This window comes from Falco punctatus, assembly GCF_963210335.1.
Source record: "Falco punctatus genome assembly, chromosome: 11".
In the NCBI taxonomy this organism is placed as follows: domain Eukaryota; kingdom Metazoa; phylum Chordata; class Aves; order Falconiformes; family Falconidae; genus Falco; species Falco punctatus.
The window spans coordinates 16,753,092-16,776,855 of NC_137591.1; the positions used below are offsets into that span (position 1 = coordinate 16,753,092).

At 43.9% G+C, this 23,764-nt stretch overlaps 1 protein-coding gene across 1 annotated transcript in view; it reads right to left on the reverse strand.

Annotated features, from left to right (window-relative positions):
• Positions 1-771: 771 nt before the first annotated feature.
• SYDE2 (synapse defective Rho GTPase homolog 2) overlaps positions 772-23,764 on the reverse strand; it is a 29,374-nt gene continuing 6,381 nt past the window's right edge. Inside the window, exons 3-7 of the mRNA XM_080406730.1 lie at positions 16,111-17,210; positions 13,244-13,370; positions 7,620-7,801; positions 6,522-6,753; positions 772-1,857 (exon numbers count right to left, since the gene is read on the reverse strand). Coding sequence (XP_080262856.1) covers positions 1,355-1,857; positions 6,522-6,753; positions 7,620-7,801; positions 13,244-13,370; positions 16,111-17,210 — 2,144 coding nt within the window. The 3' untranslated portion in view covers positions 772-1,354. The remainder of the gene's footprint in view (positions 1,858-6,521; positions 6,754-7,619; positions 7,802-13,243; positions 13,371-16,110; positions 17,211-23,764) is intronic.

Sequence of the window (23,764 nt, forward strand, 5' to 3'; positions counted from 1 at the left end):
CTGCTCACCATAAAGGACTACAGATCCGAGATGGTGATAGCAGAATTTAGTAAGGTCACAGTGAACTGCAATCCAACCCAAACTCCCCAGGAGTAACATCACTCAACTCACCGAACCTCATGGAACAACTCAGGTTTCTATTTTTGGGAGATTTAAAAAAAAACCCAAAAACCAAAAAAACAACTCAAGAGAAAAAAAGTAACTGCCTTGGTAAAGAATTTGAATCCTGCATCTCCGGAGCCAAAGCCCTTCAGAGAGGGCTTGAACATTTAACTACCAGCAGCCAGACAGCGGTACCTCAACAAAAATAACATAAAACTCTGAAGGGGAAAGAAAATAAGTATCAAATAATTTAATAGGTCACAAGGACAAACAAGAACCATTTATTTTTAGAAGTAAATACCTTCCAAACCTTCTTTATATATAAGAAAAACCATGGAGGAAAAAAACCCAACAAACAAAAAAAAAAGGGGGGGGGGGTGGAAATGAGAAGGGGGGGTGTCTGTGAGAGAGAAAGTTAATAGTCAACACCTGCAAACCGATGCCCCTGCAACACACAAGGTCATTTATATTAATCATTCACCCTGCTTTCTCTCTGGCTGTGTTTCTGTGCGTAAATCAAACACTCTGTTACCCAAGGGGTAACTTCATCCTGGCATCACTGAACACGTCTTCCTAGAAACAGGGACATTTCATAATTCTGAGAGACCTCCCCTGTCCAAAGGTGGCTACAGACAGACACATGCACATTTATACACAGATATATACAAACAAGGTTAGAAAAATATTTAATTTTTGCTTGTTTAAATTATTACTGAAAAGTGTTAATGCAGGAATACGTTAATATTTGTACAATTAAAACTTCATATATAAATATTTTTTATATATATATATATAAAGCATTTTTCATAGCAGCCATTGCATATACAGTAAAACAAGTCTATCCGAAGTCCATGCTGCAAAACTGAGGCCAAGCAGCGTTCATCCTCTGCCAAAGAGGAACATCTGTACCGGAGCCAGGATTTCAGGAATGAGGAGTTCTGCTACCGCTGACAGCAGAGACATTGCTTCACCCTCCCCCAGGTGTTGCCCACACCACCTAAGTGCACCGTGTTTTCAGGGAGAGATGCCACTATGTGGAATTACCTCACAGTCGCTAAGCTTTGCCTCCAAACACCTGAATCAGGCCAACACCTTCTAACCAAGGGGCAGCAACGTAACGGAATGGCTTAAAATGTGTTAACGCAAGGTGGCCTTACAAGGTGTCCAGGGGCACTGTCACTCCTCGCACCGCTGTGGGAAGCCTGAAGCGGGGCACGGAGGCGTGAGGAGGCAGCATCATGCAGGACAGGATCTAGTAACTCATATTTAGTTTGTTTTTGTTGAGTTCCCTTTCCAGGTTTCCTATCAGAGTATCAATACTTTCCTGCAGGTCTTTGAGGTTTGCTCTGTGATCCACGGCGGAGTCTATTGCTTGCATTGTCAAATAGCTCTGGAAGGCGTGCTCCCTGGGGACCGGTGGCACCTGTCCCACTGGGGCATCCAACTCCTCGGCTTTGCTGCTGTCATCCCCGCTCTCTGTATCTTCCGAAGGGACGTCGTCATAGTCTGCTTCACTCAGGCAGTCTTTCGGGTTTAAGAAGTAGTTCTCCCCACAGCTACTCCAGTCTCCAGCATAGCGGTTGCTTGATGGGCTGTCCAGACCTGCTGGCCTTGGTCTGAGCACCCCAGACATCTCGGTACCGCTTAGATTCAGCATCTGAGGTCTCTGCCTCTTGGGTCTCAGGTAATTCTGGGAGGATGTGTGCTCGGGAAATGCATTCAGATGTGCTGGATCTTTTGCAGGCCAGTGATGTACTAGAAGAGAGAAGTTAAACTAGTCAGGACCGAACCCGTGCCGCAACAAGAAAAGTCCATGACAGATGTCCACTGTCCTCCCTTGATGTCACACGGTAACAGCATGCATGAATACATGCAAGCTTACAGCCAATACATTCCACTGCTACATTTTCTGCCACTGTTTGATATAAAATAATTAGAAAAACTACCATAAAAGCTCAGTTTTCAAGACTCATGCCAGATTCAAATTGCAACAGAGAAGCCTGTCCAAAAGTAGAAACTCCAAGAGCACCGATTAAATTCACTGCACAAGTTAATCACCATCCGGCTCTGGGTCAAAGACAAGCAAACAGCTCAGCTCGCACGCTTTGTCCAGGCTAAAGGAGTAACAGAAAGCAGGCACAGCAAAAGAGGTTAAAACACAAAAATACCACTGAGAAACACCTAGAGAAGCTGAAGACACACCAAGAGTTGAACTCTTGCACTTCTCTTTTGCCCTAACGTTCTGCGCTATTAGAGAAGCTCATTTGCATTAACTTTTCTAAGCAGCCACAACCCCGTGTCGGACATAGACTCAAACAGGTTCGATGGCAATGTTACCTGAGCTCACGATTATACACTGTGAGTTACTAAGCCTCCTCCACTGTTACCGGCTTCCTATGGCAAACAGTACAAATATTTTTACCCACCTTGCTTATTAAGCATCTGAGCTGCAAAGCTTTTTTTGCTTTTATACAGACCATTACCTCTTGTAATTAGCAGCAGAGATTTTCTATTCCCATTCACCGCTGAAAAAGCAGCGCACGCAAACCCGTGCAGTTCAGTCTCTCCTTGCACACACGCACACACACACAAAGGCTCAGTCCTGAGACGTGCCCAATGCTTCTCTTTCTGGGTCTGCTTTACAGGTCTCTCCAGGGGATTTTAGTCTTACTTTACTTCTTGCAAGCAACATGCAATAACTACCACTGCTCTGCCCCCACTCCCCTCGCTGTAACAAAAGCTCTTCTGTTCAGACTATGCTCCGTTAAGAAGGAGGGCCATGGGTTAACAATAACTTGCCAGTATTACATGGTCTAACCTAACAAGGACTATTTGTTTTCCATTGGAAAAATACGGAAACTGAAGTATTGCACAACGTGTTGATTATCAAGCTGTCTCAATCTACAGAAGATTAAATGTAAGGGACCTGACTGCAACCCTTCTGTTGGGTCCAACTGCTCTGTTTACACTGTATGGTGCTCACCTGCTTCACATCTCTGCATTCCTGTTTTACCTCCCTTTTAGCACAATGTCCTGCACAGTTCTTGCACACCAAGGGATAGTGTTTGGCTTGCTCTTCAAGGTGAAGGAAAACACTACTGGTAACCCTACTCCTGCCCCCTCTACAGCGGTGTGTGCTCCCTGTGGGCAGAGGTACACCTACCTGCTTTTGCTCCCTACAGCAGCCATGCCATAAACCATGCCCAGGGTTTCAGGATTAGCTCCTGTGCAGTTACTGCTGCCCAGACAGCTCTTGGTCTTCCCCTTCCTCCACCCGTGTTCCCCCCCTCCCTCCTGTGCAGGCTCACTGACCTGACTGAAAGCTGCTTTTCATTTTTGGTGGTCAGCAGCTTTGGGGCTGCCCAGCTGCAGCTGACTAGGGAGCACAAGCCTCAATCGCCTCAAGCCCACCATGAAGCTGCACAGTATGTCAAACCAACTCTCCATCTTGCTCTTATTTTCAGGCAAAGGAGGTTTCTGTGAGGCTGCAGCAAGCAGAGCCAGCCGCCGGCAGCACCCCAGCAGCGCTGACCGTGAGCGTGGCCAGCGTGTATGTGCCATGGCTGCAGGGTCAGCTGTTACAGGAGGTGACTCCAGGGCACAGCCACCAGCAGGTCAGCAGAGTATGGAAAAAATGTTAAAAGTATTGCCATTTACATCGCCCACAAGCAGCTCTTCAAGCTGTCCTGCCGGTGACATCCTTCCAGCACCTGCACCCGAGTGCTGGAAAGCAACTCACCCGCTCAGCTGAACGAACACCAGGGCAGTGGCTGGCAGTGCCTGATTTCCCATGCCTGTAAGCTGATTTATAATAGTTTGCTTGTAATTAGACAACACAACCGAGACTTTCGCTCCAGTACACTAGTTGTCTACACTGACTTTTCTCCCCAAACTCACCTTTCCCACTGCTAAGCGACGGGGGCAGGCGCAGGGGCTCACCGACCCTTAACCAGCAGCACGCCCCGATTCACAGCAGCTCTCACCAGCGAGGTTTGTGGCAGTAGGAAGGAGCCTAGTGATACCCCCTGGGTGCAAACAGCTGTAAGAGGAATGACATAGCAGCCCACGATGGCCGAAATACTGTCTTGCCCAGAATATTCTTTTAACTAATCAGTATCCGATAACCTGATATACCGCAAGAAACGTTCAAGCACCTGAAAGACCTCAGGGGGCTATTCATAAACCTGGCAACTATGCTGGGCTGGTCAAGTGAGCTCACAGTCAACTCTTTGGTATTTACTTCACTTGTCCTGATACCTCATAGTTTTACCCAAGAAAGGATTAAACCTTCTGAATAAAGTTTTCTCTCTCATAATGAAAATAAAAACCAAACCAAACCAAAAAGACCTCAAAAAAACCCACCTTACAAATTTTTAAAAAACACCTCTAGATAAAAAACTAACAAATATTGCTGGCTAAGTAGAGCAGAGACTGTTAAGATGACCTGTGTAACAATACAGCGCAGATTCCTCTACTTTTTTTGTAATCACAAAACCCTGTTTAATTAACAGCAAGCTCATGTATCTTGCATAGTTTGATTACGAACTGGTAAGACAAAGACTACACATTCACATGACTATCCTGCACTTTGTCTGCTAGTGCACACTCATTTATACCTCATGTCTAGGAATAGACAACAAATCCAGACAGGTGGTTGCTTGGGGTTTTTTTCATTATTGTATAGAATCTGCCAGATATAGGTCTTTGCCAATGCATGCTTACATGTCAGGAGCCCTTCCTGGGCCCTCCAGAATACAATGCTTCTAGAACCACCTAGCTAAGAATGGCAATTGCTCTTTATAATATTTGCAACAGAGGGGATGCTGGAGCGGGGAGCCTCTTCCCAAACACTGTTTAAATGCATTGGGGAATATTTTGTGTCCTCAACACCGAGCAGCAGAGCCCACCCAGCTGGCTCCAATGCAGTATTGCCAAGTCAGGCCCTTCACGACCCTCCATGTTTCCCAGGTGACCCCAGGTCTCCCACAAAAAGCAGACCTCTTCAAAGAAAAATAAAATAAATTTAAAACCAAACAAAATCATACGTATTGTTCACTTAGATTAACTGTAATTCCATTTCACACATCAGCTGGTGCAGAAATGCCACGGTTTCCCAGAAGCAATCATTGTGTTACAAAAGGGAACAACTGAGAAGCTGTTTAGATGAGCTGAATCTTCTCTTAGCCTCAAGAATTAAAGGGTTTACACTGCTTAGATTTGAGAAGTGGATATTAAGTTCTTCAAGTTACCAAACAGCTCAGTTCCCCGCACCAGTTAGCCAGACCACTGTGAAAAAGGAAGAAGCCACAGCAGAGCACAGCAGACCCCTCTTCTGCATGGTTAGGTAGCCTTCCACTGCTTGGCCAAAGACTACCCGAAAACAAAACTAAACTCATTAGATCCAATATTAAGTCGTTTCGCAGCATGACCCTCAAACTCCCCCCGTTAACTGAAGAGCTGCTACACGTTTGCCAGCTCCGACTTCAGGCAGCGCTTGTGCAAGAGAAGGCTGTGGTCCGGCAGCGACGCCGGGGAGTTCCCTGCAGGCTGAAACCCAGGGCTCCAGATGTCGTCCCGACTATTCCCACTTACGCCTCTCTGAATACCAGGGGAAACATGAATACTGGGCAATCATTTCCCATCTTAAATCTTAGCAGAAATATTTACCTTCACTTCTACTTTATTTTATTAGGAAGATTAGAATTTCACTTCCCTTGTTAGCGAGAACTGACCCCAAATCGTGCAAAAGCACATAACCTCTCAAGTTCGGAAGCGGGAGCTAAAAGGTACTTAAGAGTATTTTACTCTGGGTTTTGTGGTTTGTTTCATTTGGGTCTTCTGTTGCATTTTGTTTTAAAAACATTTTTCCTTATACAAAGCTCTGCAAAAACAACTAGAATTTGCACAGGTCTTACTGTAAGGATGTTCCAGCTCTGCCAAATTACAAGGGCAGAAATAAAGTAACCCTTCAGGTATCTTAGGGACCAAACAACTAATGAATTCCATACACAGATAAACTGGAATGGTCAAATCGGGGGCGCACAATGAAAAAAAAAATAAAATCCATCCCCAAACCACTTAATTCAGATGCGGAAACCTTACTGTCACTAAGTTTGTTTTTTCCAGTGTCTTTACTCACATAAAATACTCATCACCATTTCTAACATACTCAAACTCTGCCATCTGGTAAGAAAGCAACTGAAACGACAAACTTCCCATTAAACAAAGTGACCAAATACAAAGAGTAGATTATAAAATTGTCATAATTTCTTTAGATTAATAGGTGATGTCATAGTACCACATGTTTTAAGAACTCCGATGCTGCTCAGTCATCCTGTGAATTAACATAGACTGTCACACAGTAAAAGCATACAGTAGTGGTTTGACATTTTCCCTCGATCAGATTCATGAAAGCGTACCTGGCCACAGCTGGAGTAAATAGTGAAGAACCTCTATATGTTTTTTGAAGTCCAGGGCACTAGCAAGCTCTTCTGAGTCCGTGAAGACTCTGTTGTTATGGTTGGTGGTCTCCTGCCTCTGGCTCAGCAACACAGGCCCAAAGCACACAGCTAAATTCTGGCATGTCATCTTATTCACTTCGTGGTAAGAAGCCACCAGCTTCAGGTGATCCAACAGCATCTTCAGGGTAGCCTAAAAGAACAAAATACCACTCAGGAAACAAAACACTTAGACAAAGGGGGTGTTGACATCCTAATGTCACTGCTCTGGAGGGGCAAGATCAAAGCTGATCGCTACGGTTTTTCTACCAGCACCCATCAATGGAACATTTAAATGCTGAATTAGAGAAGCTGTACTAGACCATCCCAAAGCAGACTAATTAAGACAGCCTTTCTGGTAAAATTCAGCTTGTTTCTTGCCTGACCTCAGTTTTACATGGATGAGTTTTCTCACAGTGGAAAGGGGACATCAGGGAAGGGAGAGAAGCTGCAGCAGCTGCACAGATGACCCAGGCACATCAGAAAATAAAGAAACCCTCAATATGACCTCAGCATCAGAACAAGCTTCCAGGTAATTTCCAGGTACTCGTGTTTTCTCACCCCAGAAACGGGCTGTGGTTTTGCACGGAGGTGAATCTGGCACGTAACAGCACATTTACACTGTATGGGAAGTGAAGGCTTTATTGCACGTATTTAGGAAAGAGGAATGCATTTGTCCATGTAATTACAGCGTACATACATCGGAGACCTTCACAGAAACGGAGCAGGACAACACACAGGAATAATCTTCAATCGAGCAATGTAAAAGTAGCAATCGCAGCTTTTCATTCAGTTTTACAGGACAATATAAAATGCAATCTGGAGTAAATCCAGCGATGCAGACCTTCCAATTAATCACAGCATGGAAGTATTCTCAAAGACGTGGGGCATCAAAAATCCAAGTGGACTGTTAAGTCACCAAATAGGTGTACACATTTTGACACATTCCATCTCCAGCGTGAAAATGTTCCTTTATTTTCTGAAGCATGCAATTTACTTGAACCCTCTAATACCGCTCACCTTCTCAACATCTGGCAGGCAATCCAGAAGGGCTGCTGTGTGCTCAGAGTCACTCGGGTCATTCTCACAACCACTTGCTGTCATTTTCAAGGGATTTTTCACCATGGCATCCAACACCGCTTCGTAGAGCTGCTTGGTTATCAGGGGAGAGGGTAGCTCTCGCAGATAATCCTTTAGGACACCTTCACAAGAGACACGAGAACACCTGCCTTTAACAAGCTGCAGATTCCCTTCCAAATTATTTTTGGGAGCACTAAAGCACCACGGCCTCTCCCGTCCCATGAGAAAATCCTCTGTGTCAGCGACAAACCTTGCACTCGGGAGCGAGGGGGGGGGAGGACAGCAAAAGGGCACAGCGAGCAACAGGCACATGAGGGCTCCCCGGGGCCAGCCAAGAGGCAGGGGCTACCTGCAACGTCCCCCCCGGGCCGGGGCCACTGGCACCCCTTGTCCTGGCAGCTTCTCCAAGCCCACGCAAGGCAGCTCATCGCAAACGAAGGGGTAGGGAGGTGTGCTGCCACTGGAGGGGTGCGTGCAGGGGCTGCTGCCTGGGCAGGAGCAGGCACACCGGGCACAGGGCGAGCATCCCTCCAGGTCCCTCTCCCCAAGTGTCTCAGCAGGACACTTCCTATCACAGGAAAGGAGCTCCTACAAACACCAAAGTCCTCAGCTTGGTGGCACCTCCTCCTTTAGACAACCAGCAGTTAATTTTTCTGTTCAGTTTGTTTTCAGCTGTAAAATCATGAGCAAACAGCCCAGCGCCAGTGGCATGTTTGGTGAAGCACACAGTTTTCTTGCCTCCCAAAGCACAAACCAAACAGATGTCCTCGAGAGGGAAACACCAACTCCCCCCTGCCTCTGGATGTTCTGTACCCCCAGCACACCACACCTGTGCTGTGACAAATGTAATTCACGTACACAGGAGACACTGGCTCACACACCACGCGCTGAGCCATCCCAGCTGCAGAGCCACACCACACCGTTCCAGGAGCTGGGGACATGCTGGAGGAGAGGCTGTTTCTGGGGGATGCAACCACCAGGCAAGCGCCTCTTTAACCCCCATTCCTTCTGCAGGTGCAAATCCACAAAAAGGAACTAAGCATTTGCATTCTTGCAGGCTGGCTGATATTCAGTTTGAGTGGGGTTTCAGTGATTGTAACAATAACCATTAAAAGACCCAAAACATTAAAACTTTTAACAGCAGCCCTCTGGAAAGGACACAGCAGGATGCTATCCAGGAGCAACAACACATCCAGTAGAACTGACAGAGAAAGCTTTGAAGAAACAAGCCTGCCTCCCAGCAGCTTTCATTTTCCTAAAAAAATGCATTCTGTGCCACAAATATCTACCCATTTTAAATAGATCACAACTGAATTCCAATACTTCAAGAAGAAATGGTGGATTAAAAAATCCCAAAACTTTCTGAAAGCAGGTACTGTCATTATTAACAGCCTGTCCTCCAAAAAGGCGAAGTCTGAAAAGTAGAAGATTTTTCAGTACGCGCTCCTCAGCCTTGTAAAATCCCAAACCACAGCAAATACCATCACACTGTGCCACTTCACAGCCCAACAGTTTTTGTAAACTCAGTCTTCATAACCCAGCAGTAAACTGAGCTGTGTAACAGCAAGCTTTGTCATGAGGTCATTTCTAAAAAAATACAGAGGATGAAAGTTAACATTTCCCCCTCCACAGCCATGTTCACATGCAGAATGCAAGTTAGCTCCTTCCCGTATAAATACTATTTTAAAAATAATGCTGCAGTTAACAGTAACGCTGCTATTGAAGCCACATTGCACGAGCGGCGCTAACCCAAAAAGCAGCCGGAGCCAGAGCTCTGCAGCACAAGGCACAGGGCAGCCAGGAAAATCTCTCTGCAGACCACCACCCAGCACCCAACAGCTCTATCCGTGCTTAAAATGGCAACATCCCATCAGGAACATAAAGCATGCGAACAACCATCAACATATTTTCCTAAAAACATATTCCCTCTGGTGGTTTGGTGGGTTTTCTTTGTTTTAAAAAGAATATGTCACTTTTGCTACTGCTCCACTTAAGTGGCTATTTTTTGCTTAATAACTCATACTCCTCCCTCCCCAAAAAATTTTATTTCTTCCTCAAATTTTAGAGGCCCATGTTCCAGGTGTGGATTAGCTGGTTAAAATATTTGAGACAAATGTGGCTGAGGCTGGTGCCATACAATGTAGTTTGGGGTGTTTTCCCTTTTCTGTAAGCAAAATGCTAGCAAGAAATGCTGACTTTTAGCAGGGTATTTGTTTCAGCTGTGCTTTTTTTGGAGGGGGAGGCTGAAATCAGAATCAGCTTACGGTAGGAAATGGTACATCGTAATCAAATCAGCTTATACTGTTGAAACACTCACAACTGTCTATTAATAATCATTTAGTAGGAATTCCTGTAATAGCATCCACAGTCATAGGACTACCACCTGCTAAAGGACTTTCTCCTGTTTAGCCCTGAATAACAGGATAGTTTGAGAGCCATGAATGCCCCTTGGCCTTTCTAAATCCTTTTGCTATTCACTCAGCTAAATTAGCCCTGTAAGAGGCTGCTATTATTTTTCCATGAATCTATGCTTCCCACTGCTGCCAGCCCACTAGCACATTCCCCTTGACACAACCACATACAACAAATTTAGACAGCGAGCAGAAATCGCCATCCACTTCATTAATTCCTGATTTTTCTGACCCACTGAACTGTTAACAGTATTGCATACTTTATGCAGAGATATGAATTCACGTGGATGCGAGCAGACACGGTGCAACAACATGACTACTGGTCAGCTCTGAAAACGGGCTGCACGCTTCAGTTTGAGCCACGAGCACACTTAATTGTGCGTAAGTCTGTGCCAATCCCAAGAGCATTTCTCAGTCAAGATTTAATCATTAAATGTTCATTCTTCAGTCTTTGGAGAGCTGTCAAAAAAAAAAAAAAAACAACCAAATCTTTTTAATCTTCTTGGAAAAGAGCGCTACTCAAATTTCAAAAAGGACACAAGGCGGCACTTCTCTTCAAATCAGCCAAGATTTATGCTGAGGATTCATATTTTATGGAACACATGTTTTGGCATACACAGCAGTACGAATCACGTGCATCAGCCTCGGCATTGCAAATACAGTAGTAAAACATCAGGGAAAAACCATTCCGCCCCAACCCACCTCTCGAAGCACACGCAAGAGAGCTCAGCAGGCTCTTTTATTCCTAGTGCTAAACACAACGAGTACCTCAGGTCTGTCAGCAAAAACCGCAGGTTCCCCTTTCAACCCAGACTGCACTCTCTGCAGTAATTAGAGCGGGCTGCATTTTGGTCAGCAGAAGTTATGGGTGCAAACACCCCTCCCCCACAGCTCACGCAGGGACACGCTCAGTCCTCGCAACACAGCACTGACGCAGGCACTGCAGCCAACCGCACAGCACAGCTGCGGAGCTCCAGGGGAAAGAATTCAGGGTTTGGAAATGTAATTTCTTAAAACTATCTTCTCCTTGTAAGGAGCACGCAAGTAAACTCTTGCAATATAACATATACAATAGCATACCCAGTATTCTTTCTGTAAGACAGACACCAAGGCTGTAGTCTTTTCACTCTTACAACAGAAATTCTGGATGCAAAAAACTACCTTTCAGTAGTACAATCGAAAAAAAAAAAAAAAAAAAGACCCAAGAGTCCAGCAGGACCTGCACGGTCACAAAAATCCACCATCACCAACAACACCTGCAGCAACATGTATTAAAAAACTGAAGTACACTTTTCTATTTAACTACTACATCATAAACTTGTGATGGAAGGATCAGTCAGGCTGCACCACTGCCCTTCCAGGGCTTTGCCTCAGCACCGAGCTCTCCTGCAGTTCAGACTTCAGTTTCAGCCAGTTCTGGTTGGTTCCAAGCGTACAATGTACTCAGGAAAACCAAAGTGCTTATGAAATGTTACAGGCTGTTTTGTATATGGATGAGAATTAATTTCCCGCACACCTTCCCATGACACTCCTGAACAGTTTCTGCGAATACTCTTCTACTGTCATGATTACTTGAAGCACGGGAGTGAAATGTCACTTTCATTATTCTAAAATTTAAAAATATTATGAAGTTTTCCATTATCCAAAAGTTTACATTAACCAAATAGCAGTTTGCCATTTGTTTGCTTACAAATCAGCATCAGACGGTTCCTAATGTTTTGCAGAAAGCAAGAGAGGTTTCACCCCTCTGCCCTTCAGAGCTGATTTACAAAAATCAGGAAGAAAACAGGACTTCAATAATTTCATGGAACAATCTGATCTTAGAAGTTATCACTGCTTTTTCTTCATTAATATGTTTGTAAAGAGAGAAAATTATCCAGTGTAAAAGATTTTTATACCATTTACTTTCACTGTACACCTCCTGGTTATAAAGGGTGCATGCCATCAGGGTGAAACACAAACACAAGCTTCTGCTGCTGAGAACATCGCTGCTTGTGAGCAACACCGAACCCGACAGCGAAACCAGCCAAGGCAAGCAGGGCAAACTGACTAGCTGCACATTCGGAACCAAAAGCTCTACCTCAGTAAACGTCGCCGAGTAGTAACTTCTGATAACACTTTGTATAATTATAAAGTGTAACGAACAAAATTCATTCCCAATACACTGAAATGAAATAAATCACCAAACAGGGTAGGACTGTCCTATACAGCCAGATGTCGAATGTTACAGAAAGGGCTTTGGCACAGAAAATGTATACCCCGACTACTGTTGCTATATTTTCCATCCCTGGATATGTAGGAAACAAATGCTTCCAACTAATTTCCTAGAGTGATTGGTTTACTTGGTGATACCCGAAATTAAATCAACTTTGGCTTACCTAACAAGTTATCAATAGTTACAAAACCGCTCCACTTTCAAGCAAACCAAACAAACCTCAACAACTCTGTTGCTGTGCAGTGCAACTCTAGTGAAGACACTCGTGTAAAGAGCTGGTGTGGATGCAGACAGGCTTCTTAAGAGTGCTCCTGTGTTCCCAGTGCTCCTCACCCTTGCCTGGTGTCAGCAAGTAAAGGGCCACTCTGGTGAGCAGGAGAAAGCTGCTATTTAATGATGTTTTAAAAGAAGCAATGATCAAATGAAGGCACTTCCCTGCAGCTCTAAACTAGCCTGCACAAGACTATGGGAAATCTGTTTCCAAAAACCCTGCGATCTCCAACATAAAAGGGAGGACAACGGGTCGATCCCAGACGGCCCTCGGATCACATGTTGTGGAGCATCCGGCGCAGAGGATGCGCTTGATCACAACCGAGTGTTTCAAGATGTGCTCCAATACAAACCAACAGCTGAGGCTTAACTGGCTCTGGGGATCTCTGCTCCTTCCAGACTTCCACGTCCCTCTGTAACTGGTAGAGCAGCTAGTGAAAGCGGCTCCTTCCATACCCTCCTCCCTCCAAACCACTGCTGCTTCGCAGCTGCACACCCCCAAGGCTACAGCGCTCACTGTCACCTGGCTTTTAGCAACGCGAAGCAGCAGTGAACAGCTTGTTCAATGACAACAGAAAACTAGTTCAGAGCACAATTTCACCTTTTAAAAGGTACGTTAGGAACACGGCACAATTCTACATTAAAAGAGAAGCAGATAAGTGTATTACCTGTTATGACATTAATATCTGGGTACTGGCTTTCACAGAGAGTAACAGCCTTGCTATCCCTCTCAAACGCCTCTCGAAGCTCTTTCTTAACCGCTGCCGAGCCACACAACCGATACAGGCCTACCACCTAGAAGCAAAAACAACGGCCCCACATCAGTCATTTTCCTGTAGAGGGACTAATAATAATCGACATCATGCATTGTCTCACCTGGGAAGCACAGTAAAACAGCTGTTTGGAAACGTACGTTAAGGAAACTCAAAACACTGCAAACACCAAACGGTCACGTACATACAGCATCAAATGTTTCACAAGAGACACAGTCAGGACTGTTGAGCAGTAAGTGAATAACGCTGATGCTTTCTGTAACAGTGAACACACTGAGCAGTATTTTATCAACAGAACATGAGTTTTAAATTGGAATCATTTGCTTCTTTGCTTTTATGCAAACTCAGGAAACAAAGAAATACAGGTGAAACATCTATTTTCTTCTTATCCTACTCAGTCAGATCACCATTATTTATCCTAGTATAACTGTTTAATAATACAAGATAGAACTGCAACTTCAGCAGAAAGAAATGAGAAGTGTTTTGAGCTTTATGTATACCAAATTACAGTATACCAAAATACATTTATTAATCATTAGCAAAAAAAAGTAGCCATCCAACTATCTACTAAAAATAAGAACATATTCTCTAAAGCAATTGGAAAAAACCCCAAACAAAACAAGCAAAAACATTTTTCCTAGAAGATTAAGTTATATATTGAACAAAATATACTTTTTATTTTATTGCAGTAACCAGAGTTGCAAGAAAACTGTGAATACTGCATTATTACACTTCTATTATGCTGTTTTAAAAATGACAAGATGCTGACTTCCACATGTTTCAAATTATATGAGAAGTTTCATGCAAAACAGGGGTTATTTAACATGAAACCCACAAGGCTCCTGGACTGAATTGCTAGTTAAATCGTGTGCTTTCATGCACTCAGATTTTGCATTTTGTGATAATTTATTTTTCATTTTCCCCAACACCATTTACACAAAGCACTCGTGATCTGAAGGAACTAAATCTTAAACATAACTCATTTTATTTCCATGAGCTTTATAGGCAGCTGTACTGAGCAGTCAACGGTTAGTCCAAAACTACCATGGACTCAAAAGACAAAGAAAAAAACCCCAACCAAACCAAAACCCCCTTAGACTATGTGCATCTAGGTTTGCAAACAACAGAATTTGTCTGGCCATATATTATTTCCTGTTTAAATAAATGGAAAGTTACCCAATGTAATTTGTACTCCCTCTTCCCCAAGTCTGAATACGATTCTAGTATTTGCCCAAGAAATTTTTTTTGAACTTTTAAAATTCTCTAATGCCACATCTGAAACTCAGGTGGAGATAATACATCTGGACAGTAGTCTGCAGTCTATAGGAAAGTCAAAACCATCTGACAAGTACATGGTTAAAAAGAGAAGTTAACAGTATATTTCGCATTTTTGGTTCTCCCTGTGCAAATACACAAATTAGATTTCATGCTCAAAAGCATCAGGTACATTCAGACAATTCAGATCCCAATCACTTCATTACCAATGTTGCCTTGATTACCCAATACCATCTGCATGACTAGGTGCTAATAAGCCCAAAATAAAAAGCTGAAACCATGGGACACATACATTGGAAAGAATAAAACTTCTCTTTTCCACTGATTTGCATAATGTTAGGGGAAACAGTCACAGTAAGAAACATACAGTTATCAGTAGTGACTTTCAGCAAAGTAATCACATAGAAGTACTGTTTCTCTTTATATTTTATGACCTAGGTTATAAATATCAGCGTTAATCTCATAACACCTGGGACTATATCCAACCTGTCAGCAATTTAAAATAGTAACAGTGGTAGGTGTGACTACTTCTCAATTTCACCTGAGCAAGAACAGGTGTAAAAGAAACTGCAGGCTCACACATGCTGTGGAACAGCATGCAAGAGTCCTCCCACCAGTCTCAAATTAATTGCCAAGGGGAACATCTGACCTCAGGACTGCGCATAATTCTTCCTAACAGACTTCTTGCCTAGCATCCATAACTGGCAATTTGTTTCCATACCTTGTTTCTCACACGTATTTTTGTCCATTAGGTTGTATCAAGCAATAAACTGTATTAGGATGAAGGGAAGGCACTGGGCACTGCTGCTTTACAGCATTCACCTCCTGTCCTAATTTTGAAAACAACCTGAAGAAAGACAAGGAGCAGTGGCATGGGGACACAACTATTTCAGCCCCTCAGAGTCTCCTCCTCAGCTTAATGCTGTGCACAAAGCAAGGGCAGAGATAAGTCTCTGGCATGTCGGCTTGAGACTGCACACATGTAAGTAAAGTTTTGTCAAAAGACCTGCCCTCATCGCTTTGTGTCGCAGCACACAATGCCTCGGTTTGGGGTAGGAGGCAGCATTACACTAATTTTTGCATCTAGACGCATGTCCTTACAGAGTTACCCATGCCTCAGGAATCAAGCATTTCCAAGTTCTCATCTCAGCTCTGCTTTTTGAGGGTGACTCTGCACGCTGGCGGCTGCAGGTTCATTTCACTACCCCTAGCCCTAAAGCACTACTGCAAGCATCTCCTGTGAGCAAGCGTACAGCTCCTCTACAAAGGCCAAGCTGGAAGCACTGATTTCACACAGTCCTGTTCTTCTTCCCACATTACAATGACTAGTGTTCACCAAACAGGAGCTGCAAAGCAAAAATGAAAAAAAAAAAGGGACATGTAGAAGTGTTTTTCATTTCCCCTTTCCCACTCACTGCTCACACATTCCAACAGCAGCTATCCTGACACAGAAATACTAACAAAACAGATTAAAATACGCACAGTACCTGACAGCCTCTCTTTTCAATCTCCAGAATGCATTTCTGCATCAGAAGCGGCACCATCAAGCCCGCATTTTCCTTCTCTACAACTTTCCGAGCATCTACCCCAAACATCACGGGCTCCCGATCTGCATCGAGGCCATCAAGAGAGTTCTCCCACTGCTCCATAAGCGACAGCTTGACGTAAATCAGCCCCCTCGGTTCCAGTTTGACAGCCAGCTGATGAGTCTTTGTCACTCGGAAGAGAGTGGGAAGAGCCACCGTTCCATGACAACAGACCCGGTTTTTCCGTGGGGTGGGTTCCCAGCTGAACACCACCAGCTTTAAGTGCTGAGCATTTTCAATTTCTATGTTGAACGTGTGGTCCATATCTAGAAACGTTGTCCTACATGTAAGCAGGGCTGTTCTCGCTTTGTTTACTGAGTCAACCTGTATTGCACAAAAGACATCTTTTGAGTCTATCCTTGGTGGTTTTAAGTCTTCAGCACCATAAAAGTGAATGCTCATGAGTCCAGAGATGTACTGAGAGCACTTGGGTTGATCAGAAAAGTTGTAGTGTCTGAAGGCGTCAATATCTATTTCTGGTTTACCACTGTTACTTGGAAGGCTCTCCTTTCCTTTCCCACACTTGGTTTCATGCCCATGTTTACCTGATTTTGTTATAAGCTCAGGAGAGTCACCATCACTGAGGTAACCACCTTTGCTGAAGGATTTGGAGCTCCTGGAGCTTTTCTTCTTGTAGGTGTGTTGTGATGACACACTGCTGTCAAGGTGGTAACGACTTATCACATTCCTGCTGGCAGCTGTGGTTGAGTTTCCAGAAGATGGCAAAGACACCGTATGGCTTGTATCCAGGCAGCTACCCTTCAGCAGGGGGGGAGGATTATCTGAACTAGTATGGCTTGAAGCTCCCTTGACACTCCGCTTCCTGCTCAGCTCTGGCAGCTTTTTCATTTTCATGGAAAGCTTCCTCACAGTCCTGGGAGATTTAATTCTATCAGGGAAAGGCCAGTTGATTGATCCACTTTTTTTCAGAGGACTGGGACTTGGAGGAGAAACCTCTGTTGAGGGTATGTCAGCCTTGTGCGCAAGTGCAACTCCAGACCCTTTAGAGGAAAAAAGGAGGAACAGTCATTTTCAAACTACTCTGTAACTGTAGTTCACAGCAATGAGAAAATAAACCTTGAACTAGGGGAAACATGATGATTTGTCATACCTTGATAAAAGCAATTCAATCAGTCAACCATCGTTCAGTCAGTCAGTCAGATGTTCACGAGCATTCAGAAAACTGCGCTCTGCTGACTCGTTCAGCCAAATTTGGCAGTTCATCGTCAAAAGCCAGATTTGTTCTGCTTTACGGAGATGAAAGGGCCAGAAACTACATATAAACAAACGAGCTATCTCACCCGCTACATTCAGCTCGATCCGTTTGTGCTGTATCTCCCATACAAGCAGACATGGCTGCATTCCTGCGGCACAGGTGCAACCATCAGCCTTAAACTGGAATACGGCAAATGCAGCCTTGTTTACAAAGCAGTTAGCTACATAGCCAGCCCATCAGCATTGCCCACTCCTCTTAGGTCCAGAAGACAGACACTCATCTCTAGTAAAGAATATGGCTACTCTTGTGCATGTCAGTCTGTTATCCCAAAGAGCCCTAAATCCCTCCAGTGTAAGTGCAGGCAGTGCCTCACACCTCTTCCATTTCTCACAGCACCTCCTTTCTGCCACAGGGTGGAGGAGGCGGCACAACACGAGGATTTATTCCTTCCAAAAGCTGCACGCTGCACCCTGCACTGCCTTATTCCTGCCAGCAAGTTTCCATCTTTCCTGGCACAACCATCCTACGGCAGAGCTTAGAAGTATATGGTTCCCAAGTGACGATCTCATGTGAAATCACCCACCCTTCAAGATAAAAAAAAAACAAAACAAAAAACAGTAGGCACTGATTCTAAAGAGCAAAAAAGATTCTCTCAATTTAGCAGTAAAAGACAACTATTTAAGGAACACAACCAGACATAAGCCAGCACTGCACATAGTCCAGGAACCTGCTGTTCACCTCGTGCTCCAACAGTCGAGGAAGTCCAGAGACCAAGTTACAGCTTAAGCTTTTCTCACTGCCACCAGCATGAGGCAGTAATGACCGTAGGAAAGGCAATGAATTTACGCCAGTTAATGAAGCATGCAAGAGGGGAACTGAGGTGAGAATGATAGATATTAATAAAATTATATGAGCACTTCCACTTAGAGTCACTTTTCTATCCCTTGAGAAACCAGCAGTGGTTCTTGCTAGCAATAACCACCCCATGCACTCAGCACTTTGCAGTCGTTAGCAGCTCCCAACAGCCTCCCCTGTGCAGGTGATGGTGCTGTGGAGACCCCAAGCACACCAACCCTGCCTGGTGGACTTAGCCCCAGCAGCACACCGAGACTCCAGCGCCCCTATCTGCCCGGCATCCCCCCGCTTCCTAGACAGGGAAAGGGAGAGTCAATTTACAGCATATAAACAGAAAAAAGCGTTGGTTTCATGAGATACCCAGCAAGCCATACTTCACAGAGGTTTCTCTTACAGATTTCTCAAAGGCTTACTGCTTTACATTCTAAACTTCAAGCCCAAATCACCATACATCTAGTGATTTTTACAAGTCCCTTGTTCATCCAAATTAATTTTCACCATTTAGCTGTAACTCACTTTTTATACTTCACTTACACAGCTAAATCAGGCGATCTGGTCTTTGACCAAAGTGATTTGTTGTGGGTTTCGTCAGACCCCACCCCTGTCCTGTCCCCCTGCAAAAACCCCAACAACCCTATGAAGACTAGTTCTGGTCCCAGCAGAAGTTTGCCTTCAATAACCATTGCAGATAGTTGCTTGAAAGAGTATCTTTATAAGGGAAAGTTTCAGTTACGGAGAACAGTACATAGAATCTTTTCCAGAGTGACAGAAGAAAACGAATTTAGTCCTGCATCTCACAGAAGTAGTTCCCTCGCAGAGAAAGGGCTATTTCTAGCACGCCTGCTGTGCTTTTCTGGCAAGCAGCTAGTTAGAAATGTGGCGTTTGATAAAAGCGGACAAAGCCTTCCCTTGTACTGCAGATCACGGCACGGTCCCACGGGTGGGCTGGCCTGGAGTGCTCTGTAGCCATCCGTGCCACACTGCAGCCCGCTAACATTCATCTCCCCTCTCTGTCAAAAGTCTCTGGCACAGGCTTGGAAAAGCAAGCCAGCAAATTAAACTTGCCCTCCAGCTCATTAAAACTGAAGAGTCAATCTAACATTCTGACTTTTATGCGTCCGACTTCTGCTGTGTTCAGCACCAACCAGTTAAAATGAAATACGTGGCTGGGAGAAACTTAACAGTCGAGTATTATGCAGGATGTTATTCCCACCAGCGTTCAGCCACATGTTGTTCCACTAAAGCCAGCAATGCGCTGAGGTATGCATGCAATTTTAAAGAGTGTACATGACTACTCTGAATAAGCTGCAAAAGGAGCTGTAGCACAGTCTGGGAACACGTAGCTTCCCAGCCTACCCATCCGACGTCGCTTTCCCACACGGGTGCCGGAGGAACTGAGCTGTGCCTTGTTCCTTGAACAAGCTGCAAGGCTGTGCTGCAAACAGGCTCCTCGCTGTCCCTGTCCCCACTCGCTCTGCCACCACACACCCCATCTCAGCAGTTAAACTTCAAAAATCTCCTTACAGCAGGATGGTAGAAAGAGGTGAAACGTAAGAGGCACCTGTTGTGTAAGTGACTACCAGACCAGCAAGGGGATGGTCAGTTTTATGTACACAGCTGACTATTTTATATATATATATATACACACACACACACATATTTATTTTTTACAATGATAACACTCAATCACTAGAATAGCCTCTCCAGAGACATAGTAGAGTCCCCATCACTACAGGTTTTCAAGATGGAACTGGACAGGGTGTTAGGCAATCTCATCTAGGCTCCCTTTCCCACCAAAGGGTGGACCAGATTATCTTCCCAGGTCCTGTCCAGCCTGAGCTGTTCCATGATATACCATCTTTACTACATTAACCTTGTGCTTTCCAGAAACTTTACCAGCATGAGTAATACAGCAAAAAAATTGCAATCCAAGTCAAATGGACTTAACATCATAAGTGACTGCTTCCATCAGCTATTTGTGCAGCTTGACTAGCAAAGCCACTTTTTATTTTGTTCAGCGATACGGCTGCGTGAAAGGATGAAGCCTTCTCATGATCAAAGAAACGGAGCTGGAGAGACACGAACAGCCCACAGTGCCTCACAAACCCAGACCCCCTCTCCCACCCCACCCGGCCAGGTGTCTGCTCTGCAGGGCAATTGCTGCGCCCCCCCCCCCCCTTGGTCGAGCAGGCTGGCGCTGACGGACCGGACCGTAGCCCAACACAACGCTGCCCTAAGGGAAGAGAGGACTCAAACTGTCCGAGTACATACAACACAGTGCCTGCCAGACAGATGTAGTGATCTAGCACAGCAAAAAAGCCCGTCTGACCCTGCTTAACATTATTTACATGTACTTGGGCACATATATCACAGTCATACCCACTGCCAGCAACACATCCTATTCTACAGACACATTTGATTACCCTATTATACGTGTTACATTCCTCATCGCTTAAGGTAGGGTTTCTGAGTTATTTTAAAGTTCCTCGGAAAAGCTGTAAAGTCCCAAATGGCCACTCTCATAGCTAATGGAAATGCCGAGTTCCACCAAACTAAACCTCATAGGTAATTTAATTTCCCTACCATTCTCCAGACCGCTTCAGAGTTAGGGAATGGAGAAATTATTAAAAAGGTAAAAAAAAAAAACCCAAAAAAAACCCCAAAAAACCACCACACACAAAAATTACCTCCAAGAGCTCTGTAAAGGTAGTTTGCTTTCTTCAAATGCTATGCACACTGACATTAATTAAGTCATGATAAACCCATCAACCCAGGGATCACTTTTACAGAAGCAAAAGATATAAAATAAATTGCTTTAAATAGCCTACTGATTAAAACAGGAGATGATTAGAGCATAACCTCTGGAGCATGCCTGCTGAGAGGTGACAGGGCTGACCACTGCCTGCTCTTCATCACAGTGGCAATCCTCAGAGCATCCTCGACAGCAGCATCTCATCAGAGAGAAGAACAAGCACATGTAACAGTACTTTAGATGTCTGACCAGACTTGAAGAGCTCGGTATCTACAAACAAGCATGAGTTTGTTGCAGATATTTTAAACATTAATGATTCTGCAATGCACGTAAACCAGTCAGCTCTATTCAGACACTGGCATCCCACCAAGACACAAGCAGCAGCGGTGTGGCTGCTGCCAAGCACTGTCCAGTTGGGCTGCTCCTACCAAGATTTCCTCCCCTCGCTGTGTCTTCTGTGGCATGAAAAGGAGTTTTGCCCCCATTTCCCTAGTCAGAAGATATAAACAGTTACTCGACACAAATCAGAAACTGAAAAAGGCAGTAGCTATTTTAAATTTACTGCTTCCACTTCACAAAAGCTACACCCTTTTGCTTTTCACCAGCAGGTCGTTATGGCACTGGCACTCCATGGATCAAAGACACATGCATGGATAAGCCCTTGACGTGCAAAAGGTACACAAACTCTCCAAAAGCCCATCGACAAACTGGCTTCAGGTCTGCAGGGGAAAGAGGGAGCAGAGGGACCTTTCTGCCACACACCAAACCATTTTGGCATCTCAAACATAACACAAATATTTCGCATGAATGCTTTTCCACATCATTAAACCAAAGCTCCTTGCACGTGGAAAAGAGTTATATCACAAAGCATCTTCCATCTGGAAAAAAATAATTAAGCAAATAGTATTTGCAACGTGTGGAAGGAAATTGGTAGATAGGATTTGCTGCCCAGTATACGTATATTGCTGGGAGCTTATTTGCAACATTTAAGCATGCAAAATATTTGCCTGCATTGGCCCCAACAGATGTATTTGGAAACCAGGATGGTGGTCACAGTCTCAGTGGAGAAGAGCAATGTAGTTTTAGTGTGATTTAAGCCAAGCTCCAGCTGGCATGTAATGGGGTTAAGCAGGAATACGCCATCAGTCTTTACTTCCTACAACACTGGAAAAAAATTACCTGTTTATGGTGATTCCTACCAGGATTTTCCATCCAGATAGCTAAGATGTGTACATTTTCAGTAGCAAAAGCACAGTGCAGAGCCTGGCAACCTACAGTGTATAAGTCCTACCAGGATGTCTTCAAGGTACAGACACATGACACGATTCCACTGATTAGGTGGACACTAATCCCAACAGTAATCCTCCCCAAAAGCAAAAATATTACAAATTCTTCAGAAGGCACTATTCTGAGCTCCACAACGTAAATCTGTCACAGGGGCCAACATTATAAAGGGCTGGTTTTCTTCAACATTTTGCAGGCGATACATCTACAAAAACATACAGTTAGAGCTCAACCCTGAAAAGCTGTAAAGAGAATTTACTTTAACATTTTACATATGCAAAAAACTATATTTCTAATTTTTCATGCTGTATTTATTAAAAAAAAATATCCTATTTTCTAATCATAACCATTTGCCTGTGCAAGGAGACCCAGGGTCCTTTTCCAGTTAAACTCCTCCCAGACCTGAGAGCAAGAGCTGGCACTATGTTTCTACATTACTAACTCGGAACCAAGTTACCGTCTTATTCTTACCTCTGATATCCTTGCTACAAACAAAATACATGAATTATTTCCCCTAGCTCTGCTATAGGGGCGCCTTATTTTTAATCAGTTTCTTTTTAAAAGCCATCATGTCTAGAATTATTCATTAAGGAATTACCTGACAAATCCTATTAACACAAACGGCATTTACTGTAGAAAGTAACCAGATCAACACCAGGAACTAATGGTGTAAATTAAAGACTATGGAGCAAATTAGCACCTCTACAATGATGATCCATCTTCTTGATAACATTTATAGAAATATCTACTTGCTGCTGTAGATTCCCCCAATAACTGAATTCTATCATTCTTTTTTTTTTTTTAATGTTCTGTCTAATAATGAGACTCTAAAAATAAAAAATCCACGACCATTTTCCCTCTACTAAGTGGGAAATCCAAATAAGGCAGCAATGTTTAATGTTTGGAAGGTAAAATTGATTCCAAAGAAGGAAACAGCGAATGACAAAACAAACAACTAAGACATTTTGCTGGCTTTTATATTCCCCACATTTTCTGTCTACCCTTCCCAAGATCTAATACTTTAGACTCTAATGTTAACCAATATTGACATACATAATTTCCTATCAATAAGAAAGGTAAGCAGACTTTCCCCCAAAGCAGGAATTGCTTATTTGTCAGGAGTTATTGCTGCTTATTTGTCAGGAGTTACTGCTTACCATACCCAGCTCTCTGCAGACAGCTATTTCATAGCGGTTGTATAATCAGACAAGCTCCTAACACAAAGTTAAATTGGCCATGTTGCCCTTCATGCAGCAATTTTGTATGGATGAGCTGTCATTTTAAATTTGACTGAAAATAACTGTAGATACCTTAACTGGATTAAAAAGAAGAACTAAGCCACTTCTCCATAATAAAGCCAATTACTGAGCAGCAGGGGTCCACTTCATCATCAATTAATCTATTCAATGTGATCACTATTCAATACATGCAAAAGGAAAGCTGCTTTT